At 46.7% G+C, this 25523-nt stretch overlaps 1 protein-coding gene across 1 annotated transcript in view; it reads left to right on the top strand.

The window, feature by feature from the left end:
* The window catches only part of FAM234A (family with sequence similarity 234 member A), a 48049-nt gene that overhangs the window by 15717 nt on the left and 6809 nt on the right, over positions 1-25523 (top strand). The window contains exons 2-5 of the mRNA XM_065412368.1: positions 9684-9979; positions 11487-11603; positions 12008-12196; positions 23968-24098. Of these exons, the coding sequence (XP_065268440.1) occupies positions 9715-9979; positions 11487-11603; positions 12008-12196; positions 23968-24098 (702 nt within the window). The 5' untranslated portion in view covers positions 9684-9714. The remainder of the gene's footprint in view (positions 1-9683; positions 9980-11486; positions 11604-12007; positions 12197-23967; positions 24099-25523) is intronic.

Here is a 25523-nt window from a genome sequence, read left to right as displayed (position 1 = left end):
TTTTACAAAATGGCAAATGCATTACTTTCTAAGATATGAAGTGGAATACCACTCTGAGAAGCTTAAAACACTTGCTGTGAATGCTCTCTGGTTTATGTTGTTCACCTGCAGTAGAGGGTTAAGATAAGTCTCTTGGATGAGATATGTGCTGCTTTCAAGAGAAGTTTGGTGCCAGTGGCAAAATGAGAAGAGTGAGAAATGAACAACCTCACAGGAGACAAACTCTAGATACAGCTTAATGCACTGCCAGGGTCCTTTGTTCTCTTTGGGGCATGGTCTGATTCTTGCCTGCATATTTATACCTGCCTCTGGAACTTTCCATTACATGCGTCTGACGAAGTGGGTTTTCACCCACGAAAGCTTATGCTCCAATACATCTGTTAGTCTATAAGGTGCCACAGGACTCTTTGTTGCTTTTTGCAAGGAAGATGAAACAGAATGCCAGTGAGGGGGTGATGGACGTGGCACTTGGATGCAAATTGACAATAAGGAGGTGAGAAGTGACTCATGCCACACGGAGGGGCCAAAAAGGAGCAGTGTCTCCACAGAACCACCCTCCTCCTCGCCATCCTGAGCTATCGTCATAACTGACAGGGAGATGGGTTAAAGTGGCTGATGGAGTTTTGCTTTGTGACTATTTGGCTTCCAGTATGAATTCAAAATATTATTTGGCTGAAGCTAAATTCCAGGCTTTTGCCCAAATAGCTATTCAGAGCAAAAGTTTAGTACAGCCCTAGTGTTGTGGGTGTTTCAAAGTGACTTTGCTGTTTGTCTTTTCGGAGAGGAAAAATTCTTTTTGATTTTTGCAAAGTTTCTTGCGGATTTCAAGTTGGCCGTACTTGGTGCTCTCCAAGCATTGACATCAGCAGGGCAGAATTTGGCCCAGTCAGGCCCTGATTCTGCAGATGGGTCCCTAGTGAGTTCAGTGAGGCTCCACATGGACACATGTATAATGCAGCAAAACCTCAAGAAAAATGGCAGCAGATCATGGGTGGTTGTGGGAGATATCAAGTGTGAAAGGAATGCTGCTTGAGAGAATGTAACTTTTTACACAGAGAACAGTTTGTGGAAGCTGTCTATTTTTTCATCCTGTCAATCATGTTCTATAGTTTCAAACATTTTGTCCTGCATACAGAAATGTTTCACCCTTAAGGTATGTGAAAACACTGGGTTTAGTTCCTAAAATGGCAAGTTGTGTTTCAGACAGATTTCTCCATCTGGGAAAGCTGTAAACAAACTGTACTTGAGCCTCAGATCTAGAAAAAGTTACTTGCCCATGATGCATTGTTCAGGGATGAGGCAAAACTGGCATCATGTGGGATATTATTGTAGGTAGAGGCATGATGGCTCAGTGTTTCAGATAGGGTGAACAGATCACAGGGATGAAATATCGGGACACGGGGGGGAGGGGGCGGAGCAAAAAAAAAAAGCAGTTTCGCAGGGGCCGGGGGCATTAGCAGGCCCCAGCCGCGCTGCCGGATCGCACACAGCGCCCCGGCCGCGCGCACGGCCTTCCCCGCGGAGCCTCCCGCCCCCCCGGCCCGCCCCAGGCACATGTGGCGCGTCCTGCCGCCAGCGGGGAGTCCCGCGCCTCTCCGCTTGGCTGCGCTCCAGCGGCTCCTTCCCGGCGGGGCGAGCCGCTGGAGTGCAGCCGAGCGGGAGAGGCGCGGGGCTCCCCGGCAGCGGCTGGGAAGTTTATCGGTTCGGGGGACCCCAGCCGGCTCCTCGCCCCTGTCTGCCGGCCGCCCCGCCTGGGACAAATCTCGCCCCCGCAGCCCCTCTCCACCGCGTGTCTCTGGTGGGTGGCCCACGCCCCCCGGTCATGCCGCCCACCGGGGCTCTGCCTGCTCCGCGCTGCCCCCGGACCCACTGCGCTGCCCCGTGGGCTGCAGGGCTGGAGCAGCCTCCGTACTACGCTGCAGCGCTCCCGGCCCCGGCCGGCCATGGCTCGTGTGCCCAGGCTGCTGCACAGGGGCGTCTCCTCCCCGGGCCCGGCTCGGGATCCAATGGGGCAGTGAGGGGGCGGGGATTTGGGGAGGGATCCAATAGGGGAAGGAGGGGGTGGAGTCGGGGCGGGGGGAGCGAGAGCCCCTCCGGGCTCCGCCTGTGCGCCGGAGCGGAGGGCAAAATTGTTTTTGTCCAGTGTCTCGACCAAATATCGGTCGGGACGTGGGACAAACAAGCAAATATCAGGATAAAATCGGGACGTCTGGTCACCCTAGTTTCAGACCATGGAAAGTGAGCTAATCCATCCAGCAGAGTGACATGAGAACAAGTGAGAGGTTTGAGCTCAACAGCTGCTCTACAGGTAATTTGAAAGGAGAAGCTTGGAGGGTAGCTATACCTAGTACAGGGTGAGTTATTAGTCATTCTTGAAATTTTGCTTTAAGGCCTTGGCTACACTCGCAGATTCACAGCGCTGCCGCGGCAGCGTTGCCGCGGCAGCGCTGTGAAGCGCGAGTGTAGTCGCGCCGCCAGCGCTGCGAGAGCTCTCTCGCAGCGCTACAAGTACTCCACCTCTCCGAGGGGAATAGCTTGCAGCGCTGCGAGGGAGCGTGCAGCGCTGCAGGCGCTGATTACACTGGCGCTTTACAGCGCTGCACTCGCTGCGCTCAGGGGGGGTGTTTTTTCACACCCCTGAGCGCAGCAAGTGCAGCGCTGTGAATTGCCAGTGTAGCCAAGGCCTTAAAGGCTAAAGGGAGAAAAGGGAAGAAAACCTGGAGAGAAGAAGGGGGATTGACTGATGAAAGGCAGAGAGTTAATTGTAAACATTTTAGTGATTTAAATAGCATGTTTCATTCACAACTACATCACAGGAATGCAGTTGCAGCAGAGGGGTAGAGTCGAATCCCACAGTGGTGAGTGAATGTGTCTTCTGGCTGCGGCACTGGCAACCTACCCTGTTGTATGGAAAGCATATGCTGTTGTGTGCTGATATTTGAAAATTGGGCATTCCCTAGCAAAAGGCAGGGCCATAGGGGGTTGCTTTGCAGGTTCCATTCCATGCTCTTCTTCACTTTGACCTGTGACTGATTCTAATCTTTTATCTCCACTTAGAAGTTTGAAGATGGTCAGTTTGTAATGTGGACTAAATCTGTAAGTGTGTGAAACCCTCTGCTAAGGAATTGGTTCCCAGCCTTATTGCCTGGGAGCCCTTCTTGGGCTGTGCGGATTTGTTGGTGCCTGTCCCATTGTGCCATGCCCTGTGCAGTTACCATCGTGTCTCCTTTTCTCTCCCTTTTCCCCCCTTGTTGTTTGTTCTTTTTTGGTGGTATTCTCCGTCATCATTTTTAGCTCCTTTCCCCTGGTGGCCCTCCATCCCCATTCCCTCACTCACCAGAAAGCTGTATCCTTGAGAGAGAGCTTCATGGGGAGCCACCTACAACCTCTACCCACAGGAGCAGAAGCGTACTTGCAGTAGGGGATCTCATGACTGCAAGGCCATGGAGCTTTTCTCTTCTGTGCCTGCACCGTTTGGACTAGTCTGGGGCTCCCCTGGGCTGAGAGAGTCTACTTTAGGATATAAAGTGGTGACAGTCCAACAGCTGTTCATTCAAGCTTTTGGTACATATTACTTGCTGGGATTCCAAAGTATAACATGTAAATGGTTTTTCAAATAAGAAACCTCTTTTGAGCAGTGAGTCTGAGTCAGTGGGAGTTAAGATGCTGATTACACAGCTGAGTTTAATTACATAATTGCATACTTAACCAGATTTGAACACCTGTTTGGGATTAATTTAACAAATGGGAGTAACCTGTGTTCTATACTACTGGCAGACAAAACATCAGCTGTTAAAAGACCGAAGAAAATATCTGAAAGTGGGGCTATTGTTTATTTGGAGACGAATGGAAAACTAATTACCAGATTTCTTTGTGATTCAAAGAGCAAACAGTTTGGGGTAGGGCTGGGCTGTTCTTTGCCATTTTCGGGGTCTGAGCTTTCCAGCTGCATTTGAATCACCTGCAGATTGGATTTCCAAATGGGCACTCTAACCCTCCCTTTACTCCAGTGGTGTGAGGCCAGGTCTACACTACAGACCTATATCAGTATAACTATGTCACTCGGGGTGTGGATTATGCGTAGTTATACCATCCTAACCCGCCCATGTAGACAGGGCTAGGTTGGCAGGAGAGCTTCTCCCATTGGCATAGCTTCTGCCTCTCGGGGAGGTGGATTTACTATGCCAATGGAAGAAGCTCTCCCATCAGTGTAGGAGCATCTTCACTAAAGGACTAGAGCAGCACAGCTGCACCGCTGTAGCGTTGTATGTGAAGATGAGCCCTTAGCCCTGGTCTGCACTACAGTATTACTTCGGTATAACTACGTCACTCGGGTGTGAATAATCCACACCCCTGAGCGACATAGTTATACCAATATAAGTCTGTAGTGTAAACCTGGCGTCACACCTACACGCTAGTGTAGACAGCACTATGTTGGTGGGAGAGCGCTCTCTCATTGGCTTAGAGCATCTTCACCAGAAGGGCTACAGCAGTGCAGCTGAAAATCTGTAGTGTAGACCTGCCCTGAGTACTGCCCAAATAGAGAAACAAATGCTGTGGGTCATATTTTTGAGTTAGTCATTGTTGCGAATGAAGGGAAAGTTGCTGAGATTATCAGTATAATTACCCCAGAATTTATTACCCTTGTTCAACCTTAAATGACTTTGAAGTGATTTGTATCACATTATAAAAATAACTTCTCACGGAAAGGTTTGGGGCATTGTTGTTATCAAACCGAGTCCAGTGGAGAATCCACTTTCCTGCTATTGTGGTAGGATAGAGGGAGTGTTTAATTATTTTTATTATGGGTGATGGCTGCATTCTATCATGTCAGAAGCTGCTCTAGCTTTATAGTTGGAGCATGATGGCACAGCTCCTAGTGCAGAAATGCTGGGCTGAGCTACCCTGGGACTTCCAGTTGATGCTTAATGTAGCAATGAGCAGCACTACTTGGATGCTCAGCCTGTGGCTGGGGAATCATCCCAAGAACCTGTCCTGGTGCTCAGGGCTTCCTTCATGGTACTTACCAGTGCAATATTACCTGTATTGCCAGGACCTCCTGCTACAAGAACTGAATGATACCTGGTTCACTTGCTCAGACAGATGATCAAGGAGGAGAAAATGGCAAACCAGCAAAATGGCCAAATCTGAGTGGGAAATCTGTATGCAAGACCATTCCTTCCTCTGTTCCATTCCTAGTTGGAATGCTTCCTAGCATTGACTCTTCCCATGTCAAGTTTCTGGCCAGCAGAGCTGGTGGATGTGCAGCACCCAGTGTCACAAGGAAGCAAGTTGTGTCTGCCATAGGATTGCCAGGCGTCTGGTTTTTGAAAAGAACACCCAGTTGAAAAATTAAAAGTCCGGTCGGCAGCGCAGCAGGGGCCCAGGGCTAAGGCAGGCTCTCTGCCTGCCCTAGCTCTGTGCAGCTCCCAAAAACGGCCGCTAGGTCCCTGCAGCCCCCAGGCGCATGGGTGGCCAGGGAGGCTCCACGCGCTGCCCGCACCCTGAGTGCAGGGCAAGCAAGTCCCATTGGCCAGGAACCGTGACCAATGGGAGCTGCAGGGGCAGTGCCTGCAGGTGCAAGGGCAACACGTGGAGCCACGGGCCGCAGGGACCTAGCGGCCACTTCCTGGGAGCCACGGTAAGCGCTGCTGGGATCCCACATCCCCTACCGCACCCCAACCCTCTGTCCCAGCGCAGAGCCCCCTCCTGCACCCCAAACCCCTCATCCTTCCCCCCCACCCCAGAGCCTACACCCCTAGCCGGAGACTGCACCCCCCCTGCATCCCAACCCCCTGCCCCAGCCCAGAGCCTTCTCGCGCACCATAAACCCCTCATTTCTGGTCCCACCTGGAGCCTGCACCCCCAGTCCAGAGATCATAGCCCCCTGCATCCAAACCCCTCATCCCCAGCCTCACCCCAGAGCCTGCACCCCCAGTCGCAGCCCTCACCCCCCTCCCACACCCCAGCCCCAGCCTGGTGAAAGTGAGTGAGAGTGGGGGAGAGCAAGCAACAGAGGGAGGGGGGATGGAGTGAGTGGGGGCAGAGCCTCAGAGAAGGGGTGGGGCTTCAGAGAAGGAGTGTGGCAGGGGTGTTTGGTTTTGTTTGATTAGAAAGTTGGCAACCCTAGTCCACCACCAAGTTTTCTCTGACTTCTGGGGCAGGTTGATTTACTAGATGTGGACAGGGTCTGTGGAGTAGAGGTCTCTAGAAAAAGGTGAGGTTTTTAAATTATTGATGACTGTTGTGGTGATATGGAGGCAGTTATATCTGTTGGAGCTCTATTCTTGTACAAAATGATGTTCTTTAAAAAAAAAAAAAATTGCCAGGGATTTATGCTGCTTAAAACACATTTGAATAAATCTAACGAAATGTAGTAGGTGGATGGGTGAGCTGGCCAGTCTGATTCCCCTTATGAGTCACCTACTGGCTGTTCACGTGAGCTCCTGCCACTGGCTCTGGTAGCACCATGGTTTTCTCAGTGCTCTCATTCCTCTGCTTCAAGGCCCTTTGTTTTTGGTCACCACTTTGCAGTCGTCCCCCCCGTTCCCCGATGGCTCTGATGGGGGTAGAAATGGAGTGGTAAGCTCTCCACCTCAGACAGAAACAGTTTGCTTCCAGAAACACTGGAGTTGTGTTAGATTTCAGTAGGTCTTCCCATGCTAAGGTGTGCTTGTCTTTTCGTTTGTACCCACTTTACTTTGCTAGTTTGGATAAAATGGAACCCAGATGCAAACAACCCCTGATCAACAAGGCCGTCTCAATTCTCCTTTTCTTTAATCAGATATTTGGCTATGTCCACCTTTTATCTGGGATTTTCCATTGGAGGGCTAGGCACCATCTTATGCCATACCATTAGGCACATAGGATTCTTACTACTCACCCTTGCCAGTTGGAAAAAATGCAGCATCAGAGTTGATCCAGGTCTGAGGGAGGAAGCAGTTCTGTTCATGCAGTATCTGCTCCAAAGGACCCGTGGCCTCAGGCCGTAATGACCATGTGTGTTTCCTTTTAACACTGAAGGATGTGTGAGAGAGAGAGAGTGTGTGTGTCTCTCTGGCTGGTGAATCTTGCCCACATGCTCAGGGTCTAACTGATCGCCATATTTGGGGTTAGTAAGGAATTTTGCCCCGGGTCAGATAGGCAGAGACCCTGGAGGGGTTTCGCCTTCCTCTGCAGCATGGTGCACAGGTCACTTGTAGGTTTAAACTAGTGTGAATGATGGATTCTCTAACTTGAAGTCTTTAAATCATGATTTGAGGCCTTCAGTAACTCAGCAGAGGTTATGCATAAGGCTGCAATTCTGTCACGGAGGTCAAAGATTCCATGATACTAAGAGATGTTTTTGTGTTCTTGAAAATTCCAATGAAAGCGTTAGATTTGAGAAAAAAATGAGAAATCACTTATTTCCTTTAAAATCTGCAGTACAACAAGTGTCAAAAATCCCATTTCGTGCACCATTGTTGCCAGGGCCTGCGTTAAGGGGTAGCAAGCAGGGCAGTTGCCCGGGGCCCCAAGCCACAGGGGGCCCTACAAAGCTCAGGCAGCAGGACTCGGGCATCAGCCCCGGGTGACGGGGCTCAGGCTATAGCTTTTTGTATATTTCCATGATTTATTGTTTATTGCCTGTGTCCTGTCCATGACTTTTAATAAAAAATACCCGTGCCAAAATCATAGCCTTAGTTATGCGTCTATTACAGGAGTGGGTGGGTGAGGTTCTGTGGCCTGCAATGGGCAGGAGGTCAGATGAGATTATCATGATGGTCCCTTCTGACCTTAAATTCTATGAGATCTGCTGCTGAGACTCCTGGAGAGGTAAATTATTCAGACAGAATTTGGGCATGTGACTGTTCAGGGCATGGCTCTGGAAAATTGGCTTTGTCATCATGTTTATTGGCTCTTTAATCTTTTATGACAAGCTGTAGTGCAGCTTTTGTTCAAGGCCATTGGAACATTATATTTTTCATTCTTCCTTTCTCTTTCCCCTAACAGTTTAATGAGGCCTGAAAAGTAACCTGGTGTAAAGCTGATTTTTATTATGATTGTAGGTTTTAAGCTCTGGGTTTCTGTAACGTGCCTGATTTTTTTAAAGCTATTACTTATGGCTTTTAGAATAAATTAACAAGCAAACCAACCTAATTATTTGCTTACAAGACACATGAGCTGTAATGGTCTCATGAATGTGCCTCTGTTTTGACAGCCATAGAAACAAAAAAAACCAGGAGTACTTGTGGCACCTTAGAGACTAACAAATTTATTTGAGCATCCGATGAAGTGGGTTTTAGCCCACGAAAGCTTATGCTCAAATAAATTTGTTAGTCTCTAAGGTGCCACAAGTACTCCTGTTCTTTTTGTGGATACAGACTAACACGGCTGCTACTCTGAAACCTGTCATAGAAACAAAAGATGCCTTGGTAGACCCAAAGGAAGGAGTTTACCCAAGCTCATTTTTGTCTATATCTACTATTTTTCATTTATTTCCCTTCTGATCCTCACTTTTTGCTGAGGGTTGGGACTGGCTGATCAGAGTCATGGGATTGTGAGTTCACTTGGGAGGTAGGAAGCTCACAAGTAAGGGTCTAGTGCTCTTCGGGTCCTGCACTTTGCAGTGCAGACATAAAGCCAGGCAATTCCCTTCGCTCCCTGGGGCGCGTGGTAATGCTATCAGGGCACTGCCTGCTCTCTTCTGCCATGCATGAAAGAGAGGTTTTCAGTAAACTGCCCAAATAACGGGGTGCTGGTTATAAATTATTTGCTGATTGCCAGAAAGAAAGTCATGTCTTTGACAAATACTGTTTGACTATCTATAAAACTGGATGAATAAGGGAGAAAATTAATGGCTGAGTAAGTTATTCAACTGCTGATAGAAAAGCATCACAAATATTACTGGCTGACTCTAGTTTAAGCTCCTACCTTTCATTTTATTCTGGGAAGGAGTCTTCGTCCCCAGATGCTGCAATGTGTTAGCCCACCCCCTTGCTTTCCTGCCTGAGGCTGGAACTGGTGTGTAGCGGTGTCAGGTGCACTTTGGTTTCTCAGAGACGGGGTTAATGGGCTTGTTTAGCTCCTGTGTAGAATGTCTCAGTGTTTGCTTTTCTCTCTCCTGGGAAAACTCCTGTATCCATTACACTAGGGAATGACTTTCTGATTTGTGTCAGCATATGAGGCTCACAGTCTCCCTCCACCTATATGGCCTTGGAATTGTACTGAAATCTATATTAAACGGCAAGGATCAGTGTGCCAGTGAAAGAAGCTTTCAGTGCATGCTTTTCCCCAAAGGTGACCTACAGACCAGGTCAGGGCCCTCCAGTCTAGAATACTGAAGGCTTGTGGCCCTTCTTTATCTTCCCTATTCCAGCTGTATCCAGCCTGAGTACTGATTTTTGCAGGTGAATGTCAACAGAGCTATATTTCTTCATCCACATTTTCTCCCCTCCTTGCAGCGTGGGAATCTTCTAATACCAGTCGTTGTTTCCTGTTTCACATGAAGCTGTGCTGAGGCCATGTGATATTATTTGCTTAGCTCCTATTTAACACCTAGAGTTTTTTTTCCTGCTGTGCCATTGTTGTTAACTCAGTGCTTTCCAATCCGAAGCTCTGAGGTAGTGACTGAATATCCTGTACCTTGCTTTCTTTGATCTATTCCCAAGTCTATTGTAACACCGTCCTTTCTGTTACTGCAGGTGATGCAAATTGTCTGATGAGTATTCTGTGATGGATAACAAGGACTTGGAAGCAGAGATCCACCCTCTGAAGAATGAGGATGGGAAAGCTCCAGATAACCATGAGAACTGTGCAGAGAAAGAAGGTCTCTGCAGGAAGCCCACCCGCTTGTCTCAGCTCTCCCGATGGCGCACTGCTGCCTTCTTCCTCTCATTATTCCTGTGCCTGATTGTGGTGTTTGCCTTTTCGTTCATCATCCCGTGTCCAGTGAGGCCTGTTTCACAAAGGACATGGAACAGGAAATATGACCGTGCGGGTGAGTCTGATGGACTAAACAGTATTTCTAAGCGCTCATTTCCCTGTGCTCATCATAATCAGGATTGTAGAACCCTGCCCAAAGGGTGGCCTCAATCTAGGGCAAGGGTTGGCAACCTTTCAGAAGTGGTGTGCCGAGTCTTCATTTATTCACTCTGATTTAAGGTTTTGCGTGCCAGTCATACATTTTAACGTTTTTAGAAGGTCTCTTTCTATAAGTCTATAATATATAACTAAATTATTGTTGTATGTAAAGTAAATAAGGTTTTTAAAATGTTTAAGAAGCTTAATTTAAAATTAAATTAAAATGCAGAGCCCCCCGGTGGCCAGGACCCGGGCAGTGTGAGTGCCACCGAAAATCAGCTCGCGTGCCGCCTTGGGCACGCATGCCATAGGTTGCCTACCCCTGGTCTAGGGCCAGCAAGGACGTTGCCCATGAAAGTGTGAGCTGCAGGTATCCCAGGTCTTGATATGCAATGTCCTATCTTAATTGGAGTGGCCTTCTGGTAGGTGTTTGAAATCTTTTATACATAGGCAAATTAGTGCTGCCCTCAAGCACTAGAAAGGTAGCAGATTGGCCCTTGGTTGGGCAAAGCTTGAGAGGATGTTTTTACAGAATTGACCTTTATTGTGGTTGAACTTTAACTTAAAATGTTCTTTAGGTGCCTTTGACCTGAGACTTAAGAGCAGTAATGGGGTCCTTCGTCCATCAGAAATGAGTACTTCTATCTTACCTTCATTGGATTAGTGAAGGGAGAGAATCTTGTAAATTACTCTCATGCTTAATTCTGAAGAGAAATGTCCTTTTACTGAACTCGTGTGTGAAAAGCTAGGTAGAGCTCCATTATATGCCAGACCTTTGACACTACAGCCTTCTCTGCCCTCACAGCTTGCTATGCCACTTTAATTGTCCTCCTTCAGTTTAAGGGGAGGAGCAGTGCTTCTGTCTTGTGTGTTCCTAGCGTAACAAACCATGGCCACATTACACAGACATTGCGCACATCAGCAGGGATCAAACCCAGTGCTTATAGACCCACTGGCCTCTACCTTCTGAGCTAAAGGAGAGCTCCATTGACTAAGACCTAGTACCAGGCTGTTATATCTGCAAGTTCCAGCCATTAGAGAGAGAGAATTGCATGCCCTAAATCAGTGTATTACATTAGCACAGTTTCAGACATTATCAAATTCTCAACTGTTTGACTCCTCTAACTGCATAAGGTTTCCTAATATTTACTGCTGGATACAACTGTTGTTGTATTTTTGTGGTAGTGCCTAGGGACCCCGATCCTAGACCAGAGATCCCCCTGTGTTAGGCACTGTTCTCACACTAGTATAAATGAAGTGCTGATCTATCTTGGCATTGCTTTCCCAAAGAAAAAGGGAGGGGGCAGCAACCAGGCTTTTAAGAAAATGCATTTTCCTCCAGTTTACCTGCGTTGTCACTGTGCCCTTCAATCCTGTTGATCCAAGCACTGCTTTCTAGCATCCGGTTTGTGATCTCTCTGCAGTGACCTACAAGTTTCTGGCTGTAGAAGATGTGAACGAAGACAAAGTGCAAGATGTTATCTTCGTTTTCAAAGATACCAATGGCAGCAGCAGTGTTAACAGATCCTGCTCAGATGAAGGTAAGTAACTGTGACTCTAAGCAGAAACAGACAGAGGCATAGTGGTGAGGGGTGTGCTTTCTCTTTTAGTGCTGGTCAGTAATGCTGCAATGACAGAGACCCCTTGGGTGGGTGGAGTTGTCCTCAACAGAGATGAGGAATAAATCTCCCAAAGAGCTAACATTCGATGTCTGTGCAGCACGTGTCTAGCCGTGCTGCGGTCTTCTCTCAGTCCCGAAGCAGGAACCACTATTCACCAAGCCAGAAGAAAGAGGGAGAATTGAGAGACAGTGTGAATATAAAGGGGAAACATGAATGCTGGTCATCTGGGGGGGGGGACAAGTTATCCCACTGAACTGGTTGTGTGCACGGACAGGTAGAGGGGAGGACAGTACTCTTCCCTCTGCAATGTGTTCTTTCTTCAGGCCTTTCCTCTCCATGTGCCTTTGTTACTGCTGTCTCGGGCACCAACGGCAGCACGCTCTGGGAGAGGCCTGTCACTGAAGACCTCCTGTGGATGGAGTGTGCCATTGAGCAGCTGGGTGGGGCTCAGTCCCCAGGCTGTCTTGTCATTGGGAACCCAGAGTTACTAACTGCAATCAACCCTCACACAGGTAGGCTAAGGGGCAGAACTTGACTGAACCACAGGGGATTCACACCTCTGCTATTGCTTTTCATCCCTTCTATCTCCTGGCGGTAGGGGAACCCTGCTGGTTTGCTGGTTTATGAATAAGGTACAGACTAATGCAAGGTATTTCATCAGCATGAAAACATAGCCAATGCATCCATGTTGCAAACATCACTAAGGCTGTGAGAAGCCAACGTGCTCCCAGCCAATTCAGTTCCGAAGCTGCCATTTTGTCCGGCTGTGTGTGTTGGGTACTGTCTGTATCCGCTCCTCCCCCCTCCCTCCTGGAAAGCACTAGGTGCCACCAAACAGCTGTTAGGAGGCGGGAAGCGCTGGGAGGGGGAGGAGCGGGGACGTGGTACAAATGGTGTCCCGATCGTACATTGATCGGGACGCGGGACGAAGGGTTAAATATCGGGACAGACCCGATTTTATCGGGACATCTGGTCACCCTATTTGTATGATGCAGCTTGTGGCCTGACATGCTTTTTTTCCAGGCCCTTGTTATCCAGTACAGTTGCCTGAGGTACTGAAAAACTCGGAATATTGATTACACCGTTAAAGTTAATCTAGTCATCCCTGGCTCCCTTTGATGGGATTTAATGTCAAAAGCAGCCATCACCGAGCGCATTTAAGGATTCATCAGAGCTGAATAAATTTGTTCTTAATCAAGTTTTCACCTATTCAAAAGAATTCCCAGCCTATTCTACTACAGAAAGTAGCCTGGAGATTTTAACTGTAGATTCACCAGGCAGCCTTTTCACAACTCCCATTCAGGAGATTCTTTCTCCAAAGGGGGAACAGCCCAGCTACTTTGCTTCCAACAGTACAGGTGAGGACAATGAATTAAAGACCAAGACCTCCATGGTAGCATTCTCTGAAATGCTTCTAGTTCCACACGCAGGGCCAGTTAGGCAGAACTTCAGGGTCTCAATGGGTGGATGAGACAGTGGTGTAGAGAGGAGGGATTTAGATTTTATTTGGAACTGGGGAATCTTTTGGGAAAGGAGGAGCCTATATAGGAAAGATGGGCTCCACCTAAACCAAAACAGAACGAGATTGCTGGCAGGTAAAATTAAAAATTTAGTGGAAATAAACTAAACGCTGGGGGAAAGCCAACAGGTGTGGATGAACACACGGTTCAAACAGACATCCCTTATGGCGGATTTATTAACAGCCCGGCTCTATGTCTTAGTAAACAGGAGAGGATATATATTGATCTGTCTGGGGATTGGTCCTGCTTTGAGCAGGGGGTTGGACTAGATGACCTCCTGAGGTCCCTTCCAACCCTGATAGTCTATGATTGATCAAGTACAGGTAGAAACTGAAGAAAAATAGGCAAATGAAAATGTCCCATTCAGTTACATCACATGAAGGCAGACAACTAAACTTTGACACATTTTATAAGTGCTTGTATACAAATGCAGTAACTCTAAATATTAAGATGCATGAACTTGAGTGCCTGGTATTGAATGAGGATATTGATATAATAGGTGTGATGGGTTCGGTCACAGAGACCCCCTTGGGGCTGTCACCTGATGTGCTGAAACTACCTCTGAGCCTGTCTTCCCTGCCAGCTTGGGACTCCAGAACCCTGTCTGGCTGAGCCAGACACGCTAGACTGCTGCAACACAGACCCAGGGTCTGAAACACCCCCCCAAAGCTGCAGACTTAACTGAAAACAGCTCAGCAAGTACTCCTGTCTCCAGCACCCCGTTCCCAATGGGATCCAAACCCCAAATCCGTTTTACTCTGTATAAAGCTTATACAGGGTAAACTCATAAATTGTCTGCACTCTATAACACTGATAGAGAGATATGCACAGCTGATTGCTCCCCCAGGTATTAATCACTTACTGTGATTTTTATTCAGTATAAAAAGTAGGATTTAAGTGGTTTCAAGTAAAACAGACAGAACAAAGTAAGTTACCAAGCAAAATAAAACAGAACATGCAAGTCTAAGCCCAATACATTAAGAAACCACATATAGGTAAATCTCACCCTCAGAGATGTTCCAATAAGCTTCTTTCACAGACTAGACTCCTTCCTAGTTTGGGCCCAATCCTTTCCCCGGTACAGTCCTTGTTAGTTCCAGCTCAGGTGGTAACTAGGGGATTTCTCATGACTGGCAACCCCTTTGTTCTGTTCCACCCCCTTTTATAGCTTTGGCACAAGGCGGGAATCTTTTGTCTCTCTGGGTCCCCACTCCTCCTTCTAAATGGAAAAGCACCAGGTTTAAGATGAATTCCAGTACCAGGTTACATGTCCTGTGAGACCCCAAGCCTCCATTCTTTCCAGAATGACTCACAGGAAGGCTTGCAAGTAAACAGAGCCATTTACAACCAATTGTCCTAGTCAATGGGAGCCATCAAGGTTCTAAACCACCATTAATGGCCCACACTTTGCATAATTACAATAGGACTTCAGAGTTATACTTCATATTTCTAGTTTTAGATACAAGAATGACACATACATACAAATAGGATGAACACTCAGTAGATTATAAGCTTTGTAATGATCCCTTACAAGAGACCTTCTGCATTAAGTATATTCCAGTTACATTATATTCACACTCAGTAGCATATTTCCATAAAACATATGGAGTGCAACACCACAATAGGCATCACAGAAACTTGGTGGAATGAGGATAATCAATGGGACACAGTAATACCAGGGTACAAAAGATGTCGAAATGACAGAAGAGGTTACACTGATGGGGAAGTGGAACTATATGTGAAGGAACGCATAATCAAATATAGTAAAAACCCTAAATGAATCAAACCGTACCATCAAATCTCTATGGATAGAAATTCCATGCTTTAATAATAAGAATATAAGAACAGCTATACTGGGTCAGACCAAAGGTCCATCTAGCCCAGTATTCTGTCTTCCAACAGTGGCCAATGCCAGGTACCCCAGAGGGAATGAACAGAACAGGTAATCATCAAGTGATCCATTCCCTGTTGCTCATTCCCATCTTCTGGCAAACAGAGGCTAAGGACACCATCCCTGCCCATCCTGGCTAATAGGCATTGATGGAGCTATCCTCCATGAATTTATCTAGTTCTTTTTTTAACCCTGTTACAGTTTTGGCCTTCACAACATCCTCTGGCAAAGAGTTCCACAGGTTGACTGTGCATTGTGTGAAGAAATACTTCCTTTTGTTTGTTTTAAACCTTCTGCCTATTAATTTCATTTGTTGACCCCTAGTTCTTGTATTATGAGAAGGAGTAAATAACACTTCCTTATTTACTTTCTCCACACCAGTCATGATTTTATAGACCTCTATCATATTCCCCCCCCTTAATCGTCCCAGTCTTACTAATCTCTCCTCATACGGAAGCCATTCCATACCCTAATCATTTTTGTTGCCCTTTTCTGAACCTTTTCCAATTCCAATATATCTTTTTTGAGATGGGGTGACCACATCTGCACGCAGTATTCAAGATGTGGGCATACCATGGATTTATATGGAGGCAATATGATATTTTCTGCCTTATTATCTATCCTTTTCTTAATGATTCCCAACGTTCTGTTAGCTTTTTTGACTGCCGCTGCACATTGAGTGGATGTTTTCAGAGAACTATCCACAATGACTCCAAGATCTTTCCTGTGAGTGGTAACAGCTAATTTAGAGCCCATCATTTTATATGTATAGTTGGGATTATGTTTTCCAATGTGCATTACTTTGCATTTATCAACACTGAATTTCATCTGCCATTTTGTTGCCCAGTCACCCAGTTCTGAGAGATCCTTTTGTAGTTCTTCGCAGTCTGCCTGGGACATAACCATCCTGAGTAGTTTTGTATCATCTGCAAATTTTGCCACCTCACTGTTTACCCCTTTTTCCAGATCATTTATGAATATGTTGAATAGGACTGGTCCCAATACAGACCCCTGGGGGACTCCACTATTTACTTCTCTCCATTCTGAAAACTGACCATTTATTCATACCCCTTGTTTCCTATCTTTTAACCAGTTACCAATCCATGAGAGGACCTTCCCTCTTATCCCATGACAGCTTACTTTGCTTAAGAGCCTTTGGTGAGGGACCTTGTCAAAGGCTTTCTGAAAAACTAAGTACACTATATCCACTGGATCCCCCTTGTCCACATGCTCGTTGACCCCCTCAGAGAATTCTAGCAGATTGGTGAGGGATGATTTCCCTTTACAAAAACCATGTTGACTCTTCCCCAGCAAATTATATTCATATGTGCGTCTGACAATTTTGTTCTTGACTATAGTTTCAACCAGTTTGTCCGGTACTGAAGTCAGGCTTCAGTATTATGGCCTGTAATTGCCGTGATCACCTCTGGAGCCCTTTTTAAAAATTGGTGTCACATTAGCTATCCTCCAGTCATTTGTTAGAGAAGCTGATTTAAATGATAGGTTACAGACTATAGTTAGTAGTTCTGTAATTTCACATTTGAGTTCCTTCAGAACTCTTGGGTGAATACTATCTGGTCCTGGAGACTTATTACAGTTTAGTTTATCAATTTGTTCCAAAACCTCCTCTACTGACACCTCAGTCTGGGACAATTCCTCAGATTTGTCACCTACAAAGAATGACTCGGGTTTGGGAATCTCCCTCACATCCTCAGGCGTGAAGACCGATGCAAAGAATTCATTTAGTTTCTCCGCAATGGCCTTATCGTCCTTGAGTGCTCTTTTAGCATCTCGATCGTCCAGTGGCCCCAATGGTTGTTTAGCAGGCTTCCTGCTTCTGATATACTTAAAAAATTTTTTTGCTATTACTTTGGCTAGTCTTTGGCTAGCTGTTCTTCAAATTCTTTTTTGGCCAAAATAATTATATTTTTACACTTCATTTGCCAGAGTTTATACTCCTTTCTATTTTCATCACTAGGATTTAACTTCCACTTTTTAAAGAATGCCTTTTTGCCTCTCACTGTTTCTTTTACTTTGTTGTTTAGCCATGGTGGCACTTTTTTGGTTCCCTTACTGCGTTTTTTAATTTGGGGTATATATTTAAGTTGAGCCTCTATTATAGTGTCTTTAAAAAGTTTCCATGCAGCTTGCAGGGATTTCACTTTTGGTACTGTACCTTTAATTTCTGTTTCACTGACCTCCTCATTTTTGTGTAGTTCCCCTTTCTGAAATTAAATGCTACCATGTTGGGCTGCTGTGGTGTTTTCCCCCTGTTGTGAGGAAGCTAAATGCATTTTTTGCATCTGTCTTCACTGCAGAGTATGTGAGGGAGACTCCCACACCTGACCCATTCTTTTTAAGTGGCAAATCTCAGGAACTGTCCCAGATTGAGGAGTTAGTAGAGGAGGTTTTGGAACAACTGATTGAGTAAAAGAGTAATAAGTCACCAGGACCAGATGGTAGTCAGCCAAGAATTCTGAAGGAACTCAAATATGAAATTGCAGAACTACTAACTGTGGTATGCAACCTGTCGCTTAAATCAGCCTCTGTAACAGATGACTGACAGCTAACGTAACGCCAATTTTTTTAAAAGGTTCCAGAGGAGATCCTGCGATTACAGAATAATAAGCCAAAGAGTACCAGATAATTTGTTTGTAAGAAAAGAATTACCAGATACATAGATGAACATGATATGTTGGGGAAGAGTCAATATGGCTTTTATAACGGGAAATCATGCTTCATCAGTATATTAGACTTCTTTGAAGGGGTCAACAAACATTTGGACAAAGGTGATCCAGTCAATATAGTTGTACTTGGACTTTCACAGTCTTTGACAAGGTCCCTCACCAAAGGCTTTTAAGCAAAGAAGCAGTAAAGGGATGAGAGGGAAGGTCCTCTCCGGGATCAGTGACTGGTTAAAAGATACGAAGCAAAGGGTAGAAATAAATGGTCAGTTTTCACAATGGAGAGAGGTAAATAGTGGAATCTCCACAACAGTCTGTAGTGGGACCAGTGCTGTTTAACATACTTATAAATGATCTGGAAATGGGGGTAAACAGGGAAGTGGCAAAGTTTGCAGACAATACAAAATTACTCAAGATAATGAAGTCTAAAGCTGACTGCCAGCAGTTACAAATAGATCTCACAAAACTGGGTGACTGGGTAACACAGTGGCAGATAAAATTCAGTGTTGATAAATGCAAAATACTGTAATGCACATTGGAAAACATAATCTCTACTATACGTATCAAAATTAGCTGTTACCTCACAAAAAAGGGATCTTGGAGTCATCATGGATAATTATCTGAAAACATCTGCTCAGTGTTCAGCAGCAGGCAAAAAAAAGCAAACAGTGTTAGGAACCATTAGGAAATGGATAGATAATAAGATAGAGAATATCCTCATGTTGCTATAGAAATCCATGGTTCAGCCACACCATTAAGCTTGCATGCAGTTCTGGTCACCCCATCTCAAAAATGATAGAATTGGAAAAAGTACAGAGAAGGACACAAAAAATTATTAGGGGTATGGAACAACTTCCATATGAGGAGAGATTAAAAAGCCTGGGACTGTTCATCTTAGAAAAGAGATGACTAAGGGGGGGATATGATAGAGGTCTTATAGAATGTGTGGAGAAAGTGAATAAGCAAGTGTTATTTACCCCTTCATATAACATAAGAACCATAGGGTCACCCCATGAAATTAATAGGCAGAAGCTTTAAAGCAAACATAAGAAAGTCCTCCTTCAAGCAATGTACTTGTGGAACTCATTGCCAGAGGATGTTGTGAAGGCCAAAAATAAAACTGGGTTAAAAAAAGAATTAGATAAGTTCATGGAGGAGAGGTCCATCAATGCCTGTTAATCAAGATGGTCAGGGATGCAACCCCATGCTCTGGATGTCCTTAAGTCTCTTGACTGTCATAATCTGGGACTGGACAATGGGATGGATCACTCAATAATTGCTCTGTTTTGTTCCTTCCCTTTGAAGCACCTGGCACTGTCCACTGTCAGAAGACAGGATACTGGACAAGATGGACCATTGGTCTGACCTACTATGGTCATTCTTATGTTCTTATTTCTGGGCCATTACCTTCCAATAAAACTGAAGGTGTTAGTCTATTTAAAAAATATTTCTAGTAGCAGAACCTCTGTCTTGAAAGAAATCTCTCAGTACAGTTTATCTGTGGACATAATGGAAGCTATATACATGCCCCTTTTGGGTTTAGTTCAGGGGTGGGCAAACTTTTTGGCCCGAGGGCCACATTTGGGTGGGGAAATTGTATGCAGGGCAAGGAGTGTGGGGTGTGGCGGGGAGTTCAGGGCAGGGGGTTGGGGTGCAGGAGGGAGGGGGTTGGGGTGCGCCAGGGGGCTTAACACAGGGGGTTGGGGTGTGGGGTGCAGGAGGGGTTTGGGGTGCCGACTCTGGCCCAGGGCCACTTACCTCAAGTGGCTCTGGAGTGGCAGCGGCATGTAGCGGGACTAAGGCAGGCTCCCTGCCTGCCCTGGCCCTGCACCTCTCCCAGAAGTGGCCAGCATGTCTGGCAGTGGCTCCTTGGGGCGGGGCAGGTGGCTCCTCTGCGCGCTGCCCTCACCTGCAGGTACCACCCCCGAAGTTCCCATTGGCCGCGGTTCCCCATTCCTGGGCCCCCCACCCCCCTCAGGAGCCACAGGGACATGGTGCCGGCCGCTTCCAGGAGCGACGCAGGGCCAGGGCAGGCAGGGAGCCTGACTTAGCCCTGGTGCGCCACAGGGCTGGCAATCCCACGGGCCGGATTGAAAACCCTGATGGGCTGGATCCGGTCCGCGGGCCGTAGTTTGCCCTCCCCTGGTTTAGTTGCTTTCAGGTCCTGTGTTTTTCCATTGAGCAAGACTAGCATGAAAAGAGTGCTGCTTCCCTGTTAAGTGTCATCTTCACCAAGCCCTTGGCTTCACCAGGAGAAAAGGTGTCAGCCCATATATTTTAAGATCCTAGTGTGGACAAGCCAAGTTGTAGTTTTAACATGTTAGCTGGTCAAAGTAAACCCTGGTCTCGCTCAATGACAAAATTTAGGACACACATTAACATCCCTGTGTAGACAAGGCAATTCTGCTTCAATATGGGTACGTTACAAAATGTAGAAAAAGCTCTCATGACTACTCCAGAATGTCACTCAGCCAGGGTCTAAATTTCTGGTAACGCTGAGCCAGTCATTCTCCCTTACAGAAGTGCCCTGAATGTATTGGGTGCTGGTACAGAGGTATATGAAGAGCCAGGCTCTGCCCCAAAGAGGTGTGTGTGTGGGGGGGGTTGTTTTGTTTTGTTTTGTTTTTAATAAAAGGGTGGGAGAAATGGCAATAATATACAAACACAGTATTACTAATTTTGTAACTGCCCCGCTACCTGCCAATCAGGACCGGCTCCAGGGTTTTTGCCGCCCCAAGCGGCGGAAAAAAAAAGAAAAGAAAAAAAAAGCCGCGATCGCAATTGCGATCGGCGGCAGCTCCACCGCGCCGCTTTCTTCTTCGGCAGGAATTTGGTGGCAGGTGCTTCCCTCCGAGAGGGACCCGCCACCGAACAGCCCGACGTGCCGCCCCTTCCCCTTGGCCGCTCCAAGCACTTGCTTGCTGGGCTGGTGCCTGGAGCTGGCCCTGCTGCCAATATTAACTGGTTGATTTCAGATTCCCACAGTTCTGCTGACCATGCCAGATGCCCATAGGTGTTGGAACTAGGGGTGATGGGAGGTGCTGTTGCACCCCCTGTCTTAAAATGATTTCCATCATATACAGGGTTTACAGTTTGGTCCACCGGCTCTCAGCACCCCCACTGTAAAAATTGTTCCAGCGCCCCTGCAGATGGCTGCATGGCAGTGCCTACTTGTAAGTCGTTTGATGCTCTGTCCTGATACCATACAGCAGGGGTCCCCAGTGCGGTGCCCGCGGGCGCCGCGGTGCCCGCGGGCGCCATGGTGCCCGCCGGGGCGTCTAAGTGCGCCAGTGTACTGGCTGGCGAATGAGCATCCACCAGCGGCATCGGCAATGCCTATTGACGTTGCCGCTTGTCGGCGGCATTTCGGCGGATGCTCGTCCGCCGCCACGGTCCTCCGTGGCTCGTCGTCTGGCACCTGCCAGACGAAAAAGGTTGGGGACCACTGCCATACAGTGAGCACTTCTCCACACCAGGCCTTTGGTGCAACAGAAATCTTCAGCTTCTTCTTTGTGGAGCATATCAAGCTCGCAGTTCGTTTCATGGGTAGCCCATATAGGATATCTTTCGGCACAGGGCAGTGCTTGCCTTCCAAACATCATCACCTTATCAGGGGCCTAGAAGTCAAAGAAATAAACAGCTCCTTCCCAATAATCCCTTTACAAATCGGTGATCCTAGAGAGCCACCAAAGGCCAGGGGTAGCTTAACCTAGGAGTAAAATCCAGGAGAGCATTTGGCAAGGTTTTTTTTCCCCCCGAGAGTCCTGCTCGCATGGTTTAACAAAGGTCCTAACCCCCCAGGTATCTTTGTTCTAAGGTATTTGCCTTGGGAGTCCTACATCCTGAAAGGAGAGTCTCACATTTCATCCTCATCTGGTTGTTTTCAAATCAGTGGTGAGACTCAGCTCTCACCACCTCAAAGATCTAGTCTCTCAATTCTTTCGCAGACAGAATAGTATGTTCTGTTGTAGATTTCCTGCATATGCATGTATCATTTTCCATCTCTGTTTTTCATTGCCTTCCGCTTGCCTTAACTCTGAAAACCCTAAGGAAGTGCAGTTGTACTCTAGGTCTCTGGACACCATTGAAATTCTCCCTCAACTGAGCAGAAGACTGGAGGTAATTGGATTCTGTGCTCATCCTTAATGAGGATCAATATAAGGGCATGAAAGCACCAGCGTTCCCTCGTGTTGGATTAAAATGGCCATTGCTTAAGCCTGTGTCTGTGCTAAATCAGACTCCATTTTGAGGCATTGGGACACATTCCTCCAACTTCACTTCACTGCTTACCCAGAAAAGAATAAAACCACCTGCAATTAAATATGTGATGCATCAGCCTGGCCTTCCCTTCATAGCCTCAGGCAACTTTGGAGTCAGGGTATCACTAGCTACAACTTGTATTCTCTCCTGCCCTTGTATGTTTGCTTGTTGTCTGTGGGGGTAAAATTCTCCGCTACCCTCTGCTCCACAGAGGAACCCTCCCATTTCAAATCTGTTGTGATAGTAACAAATTCTAATGTTGTGGTCAAAGCTTTGGAAACGTTCTACTGAGGTCATGGGCTGCAGCCTGCTCTGCATTACTGCAGACAGCACAAAGTTTCCTTGCTATTCAGCACTGCTGCCCTTATGACAGCGAGCCAGTGATTACCCAGCACTCCTGGAAGGGTAAAATTCCTTTCAGTCTGGAACCGCATGTGTGTGGCGGTTGAATTGTATTTGGAAAATTTAAGCAAAGCCCTTTTAGCTGTTTCTGAGCTGGTAAAATGGGATGATAAACACAAAATCAAAATATCACTGCTTGCATTTACACAAAAACAATTGGCAAAGGAGTGATCAGACAGGCTGTGTGTCCATTCCTCAGATACGGGAGAATCATGGATTCCAAGGTCAGAAGGGACCACTGTGATCATCTACTCTGGCCTCCTGCATATTGTAGGCCAGAGAACTTCCCACAATCATTCCTAGAGCAGATCTTTTAGAAAAACATCCAGTCTTGATTTAAAAATTGTCTGATGGGGAATCTACCACGACCCTTGGTAAATTGGGTCAGATGCTGACAGAGGCTTCATTATTTTAAAAGTTGTTGGGCACGTACAGTTTATATCTTCAGTTGTGATTTGTGTGTCCCCTAACATCCAGGTTGGCAGATCTGCTTCTGCACAGAAGCAGAAGATATCAGTAAGAAATTTCTGAAGACTACTTTAATTTAATTTGATAAGTTCATGGAGGATTCGATAAGTTCACGGAGGATAGGTCTATCAATAGCTATTAGCCGGGATGGGCAGGGATGGTGTCCCTAGCCTCTGTTTGCCAGAAGCTGGGAATGGGCAACAGGGGATGCTCACTTGATGGTTACATGTTCTGTTCATTCCCTCTGGGGCATCTGGCATTGGCTGCTGTCGGAAGACAGGACTCTGGGCTAGACGAACCTTTGGTCTGACACAGTATGGCCGCTCTTATGTTTAATTCATTTAAATCTAGACTTCTATGTAGTGTCTTAGGAGTCTGATTAAAAATCACACAGGGATCTTCCCTCAGTAGATCACATCAAATTTACAGGTCATGAAAAGGAACAACGCATGCCAGTTACCTGCTTTGGGCTTGTGTTAGCTGTTCTCAGCAGGCATCAGTCCCCAGTAGAGGTGAGGTTCTCCCAGATCCCCTGTGTCTCTGGAGTTCAGCTGTGGCATACTGTAATGTGCTCATGCATCCATTTGGAGTTTGCTCAGAAGTAGCTTCAGAGTGTCAAAGAAAAATCTTTCTCCTAGAGCAGACCCCACAAAAATACTTGCGATCCAGTCCCAGCCAATGCATACACTTTTTTGTTCACTGTTTAGAATTAGGAAAGATTTCTTAATGCCAGCTGTATTTTAGGCCCTTTCCATTCAGGCTCCCCAGCTGAAAGCTAGGTTTGAGCTTTATCTATGAATAAAACCCATGAACATTTGAATTTATAATTGAAATGCGAAGAAGACCCGTAACTACTAAGTGCCAGATCTGACACCCCAGTGTGCAGGGCTAGGTGGTGATGCAGGATGGGCTATCAGGCTGTGGGGTATCTCAGAGAACAATAACAGTAACGACAAATTGTTCCTTAGTCCTACAGAGCCACTAAACAATATTCTGAGCAAATGTTTTGCATATTTTGAGCAAATGTTTCTCATAACAGGAATAACTGTGTGTTTCAGGGGAAGTTCGATGGAGGCAGTTTAACAGTTTTGGAGCTAATTATACCGTGGTGACTCCCTTGTTAAAGATACCAGATGTGGATGGGGATGGAGTTCAGGACGTGATGATCTTTACCACTGCAGGAGATGAGGTACATACATCATCACTTTGAACCATGATAGACCCTTTGCACATACTGCTAGGAGTGACAGGAGTTTTGCTTACTGTACCGTTCTAAAGCAGGAAGTACCCCATGGGGGCCTCTGTGAGACCAGCATGTTTCAGTAGGGCAGGTCCCATTGCCCTTCCCCACCCAGAAGGGACATGGTCATGCTGCTTTAGCTCAATAAAGTTTTACTGCTCCCTCAAATGAATAAAAATATTTCACTGATTTAAAAATATAAATCCCAATGAAAACCGTACTTTGGTGTAAATATTCCCCTGCTGAGTTTGCAACCCAGCCATGGTACCTTCCCCCCTAGTGTGTGAGCCACAGAGTGCGACTGACGGTGAACAAGAGTGCAATTGCCTGGCCTGTTCCGTTTGCCCAGGCTGAGAGAAATGCAAACAGCGCCAGGAAATCAGGTTCTGAAGTGTACTGCTTGAGTCCTGTAAAGCACAGTTGAGAAGGTATGAGGAGGACTGTGGAAAATTAAATCAAGTGCCTTCTGCTCTTCTTTCTGGCCAACCGGATGTTCGAGATCAGCTGGCATTGTTCAGAAAGAGTAAAGCTGGTGTCCTAGACATCCTCCCTCAATAAACCAGTGAGGCGAGACCTAGCCAGTCACTCTGTTGCTGTGGGTAAGACAAGTGTCCTGTAAAGCTAAATTTCCCTGTTACAGTAACTCCTCACTTAAAGTCGTCTTGGTTAACGTTGTTTTGTTGCTGATCAATTAGGGAACATGCTCGTTTAAAGTTGTGCAATGCTCCCTTCTAACGTTTGGCAGCCGCCTGCTTTGTCCCCTGCTTGCAGGAAAAGCAGCCTGTTGTAGCTAGCTGGTGGGGGCTTGGAACCAGGGTGGACCGGCAGCCCCCTATCAGCTCCTCCTATCCGCTCCCCGCTCCTCAAAGTTCCCTGTGCAGCAGTTGCCAGCAGGCTAGCAATTGCAGCTGTCCCTCCCCCCACTGCCATGTGCTGCTCCTGCCCTCTGTGGGGGGTGGGGGAGGGAGGGATGAGAAGAAAGGGGGTGGGCTAATGTCAGGGTGTCCCCCCTTCCCCCTGCTCCTACACCCCGCTTACCCCTTCTTCTCCATATAGAGCAGGGTGGGGACAGGGAGGGAGAGAGACAGAGAGAGGCTGGGGCAGCAGCTGCTGTCACAACTTCCTGATCCACTTAAAAAGACAATGCACTTAAGAATGGGTCAGCTTACTTAAAGGGACAGTATGCATTTCTCTCCCACACACAAGGTGTGTCTCTCTCTCTGTCTGCTGTGCTATCTCCCCTCCCTCCATTCCTGCTGCCTTGTAGAGTGAGAGGCTACATTAACAACAATGTGTTAACCCTTGAGGACTCAGCCCAGTGCTAGTTCATCATTTAGCACAGGAGTTCTCAAACTGGGGGTCGGGACCCCTCAG

The sequence above is a fragment of the Emys orbicularis genome, chromosome 10 (genome assembly GCF_028017835.1).
Source record: "Emys orbicularis isolate rEmyOrb1 chromosome 10, rEmyOrb1.hap1, whole genome shotgun sequence".
In the NCBI taxonomy this organism is placed as follows: domain Eukaryota; kingdom Metazoa; phylum Chordata; order Testudines; family Emydidae; genus Emys; species Emys orbicularis.
The sequence above is the reverse complement of the archived record's forward strand: the minus strand, read 5'-3'. Positions and strand labels throughout refer to the sequence as shown.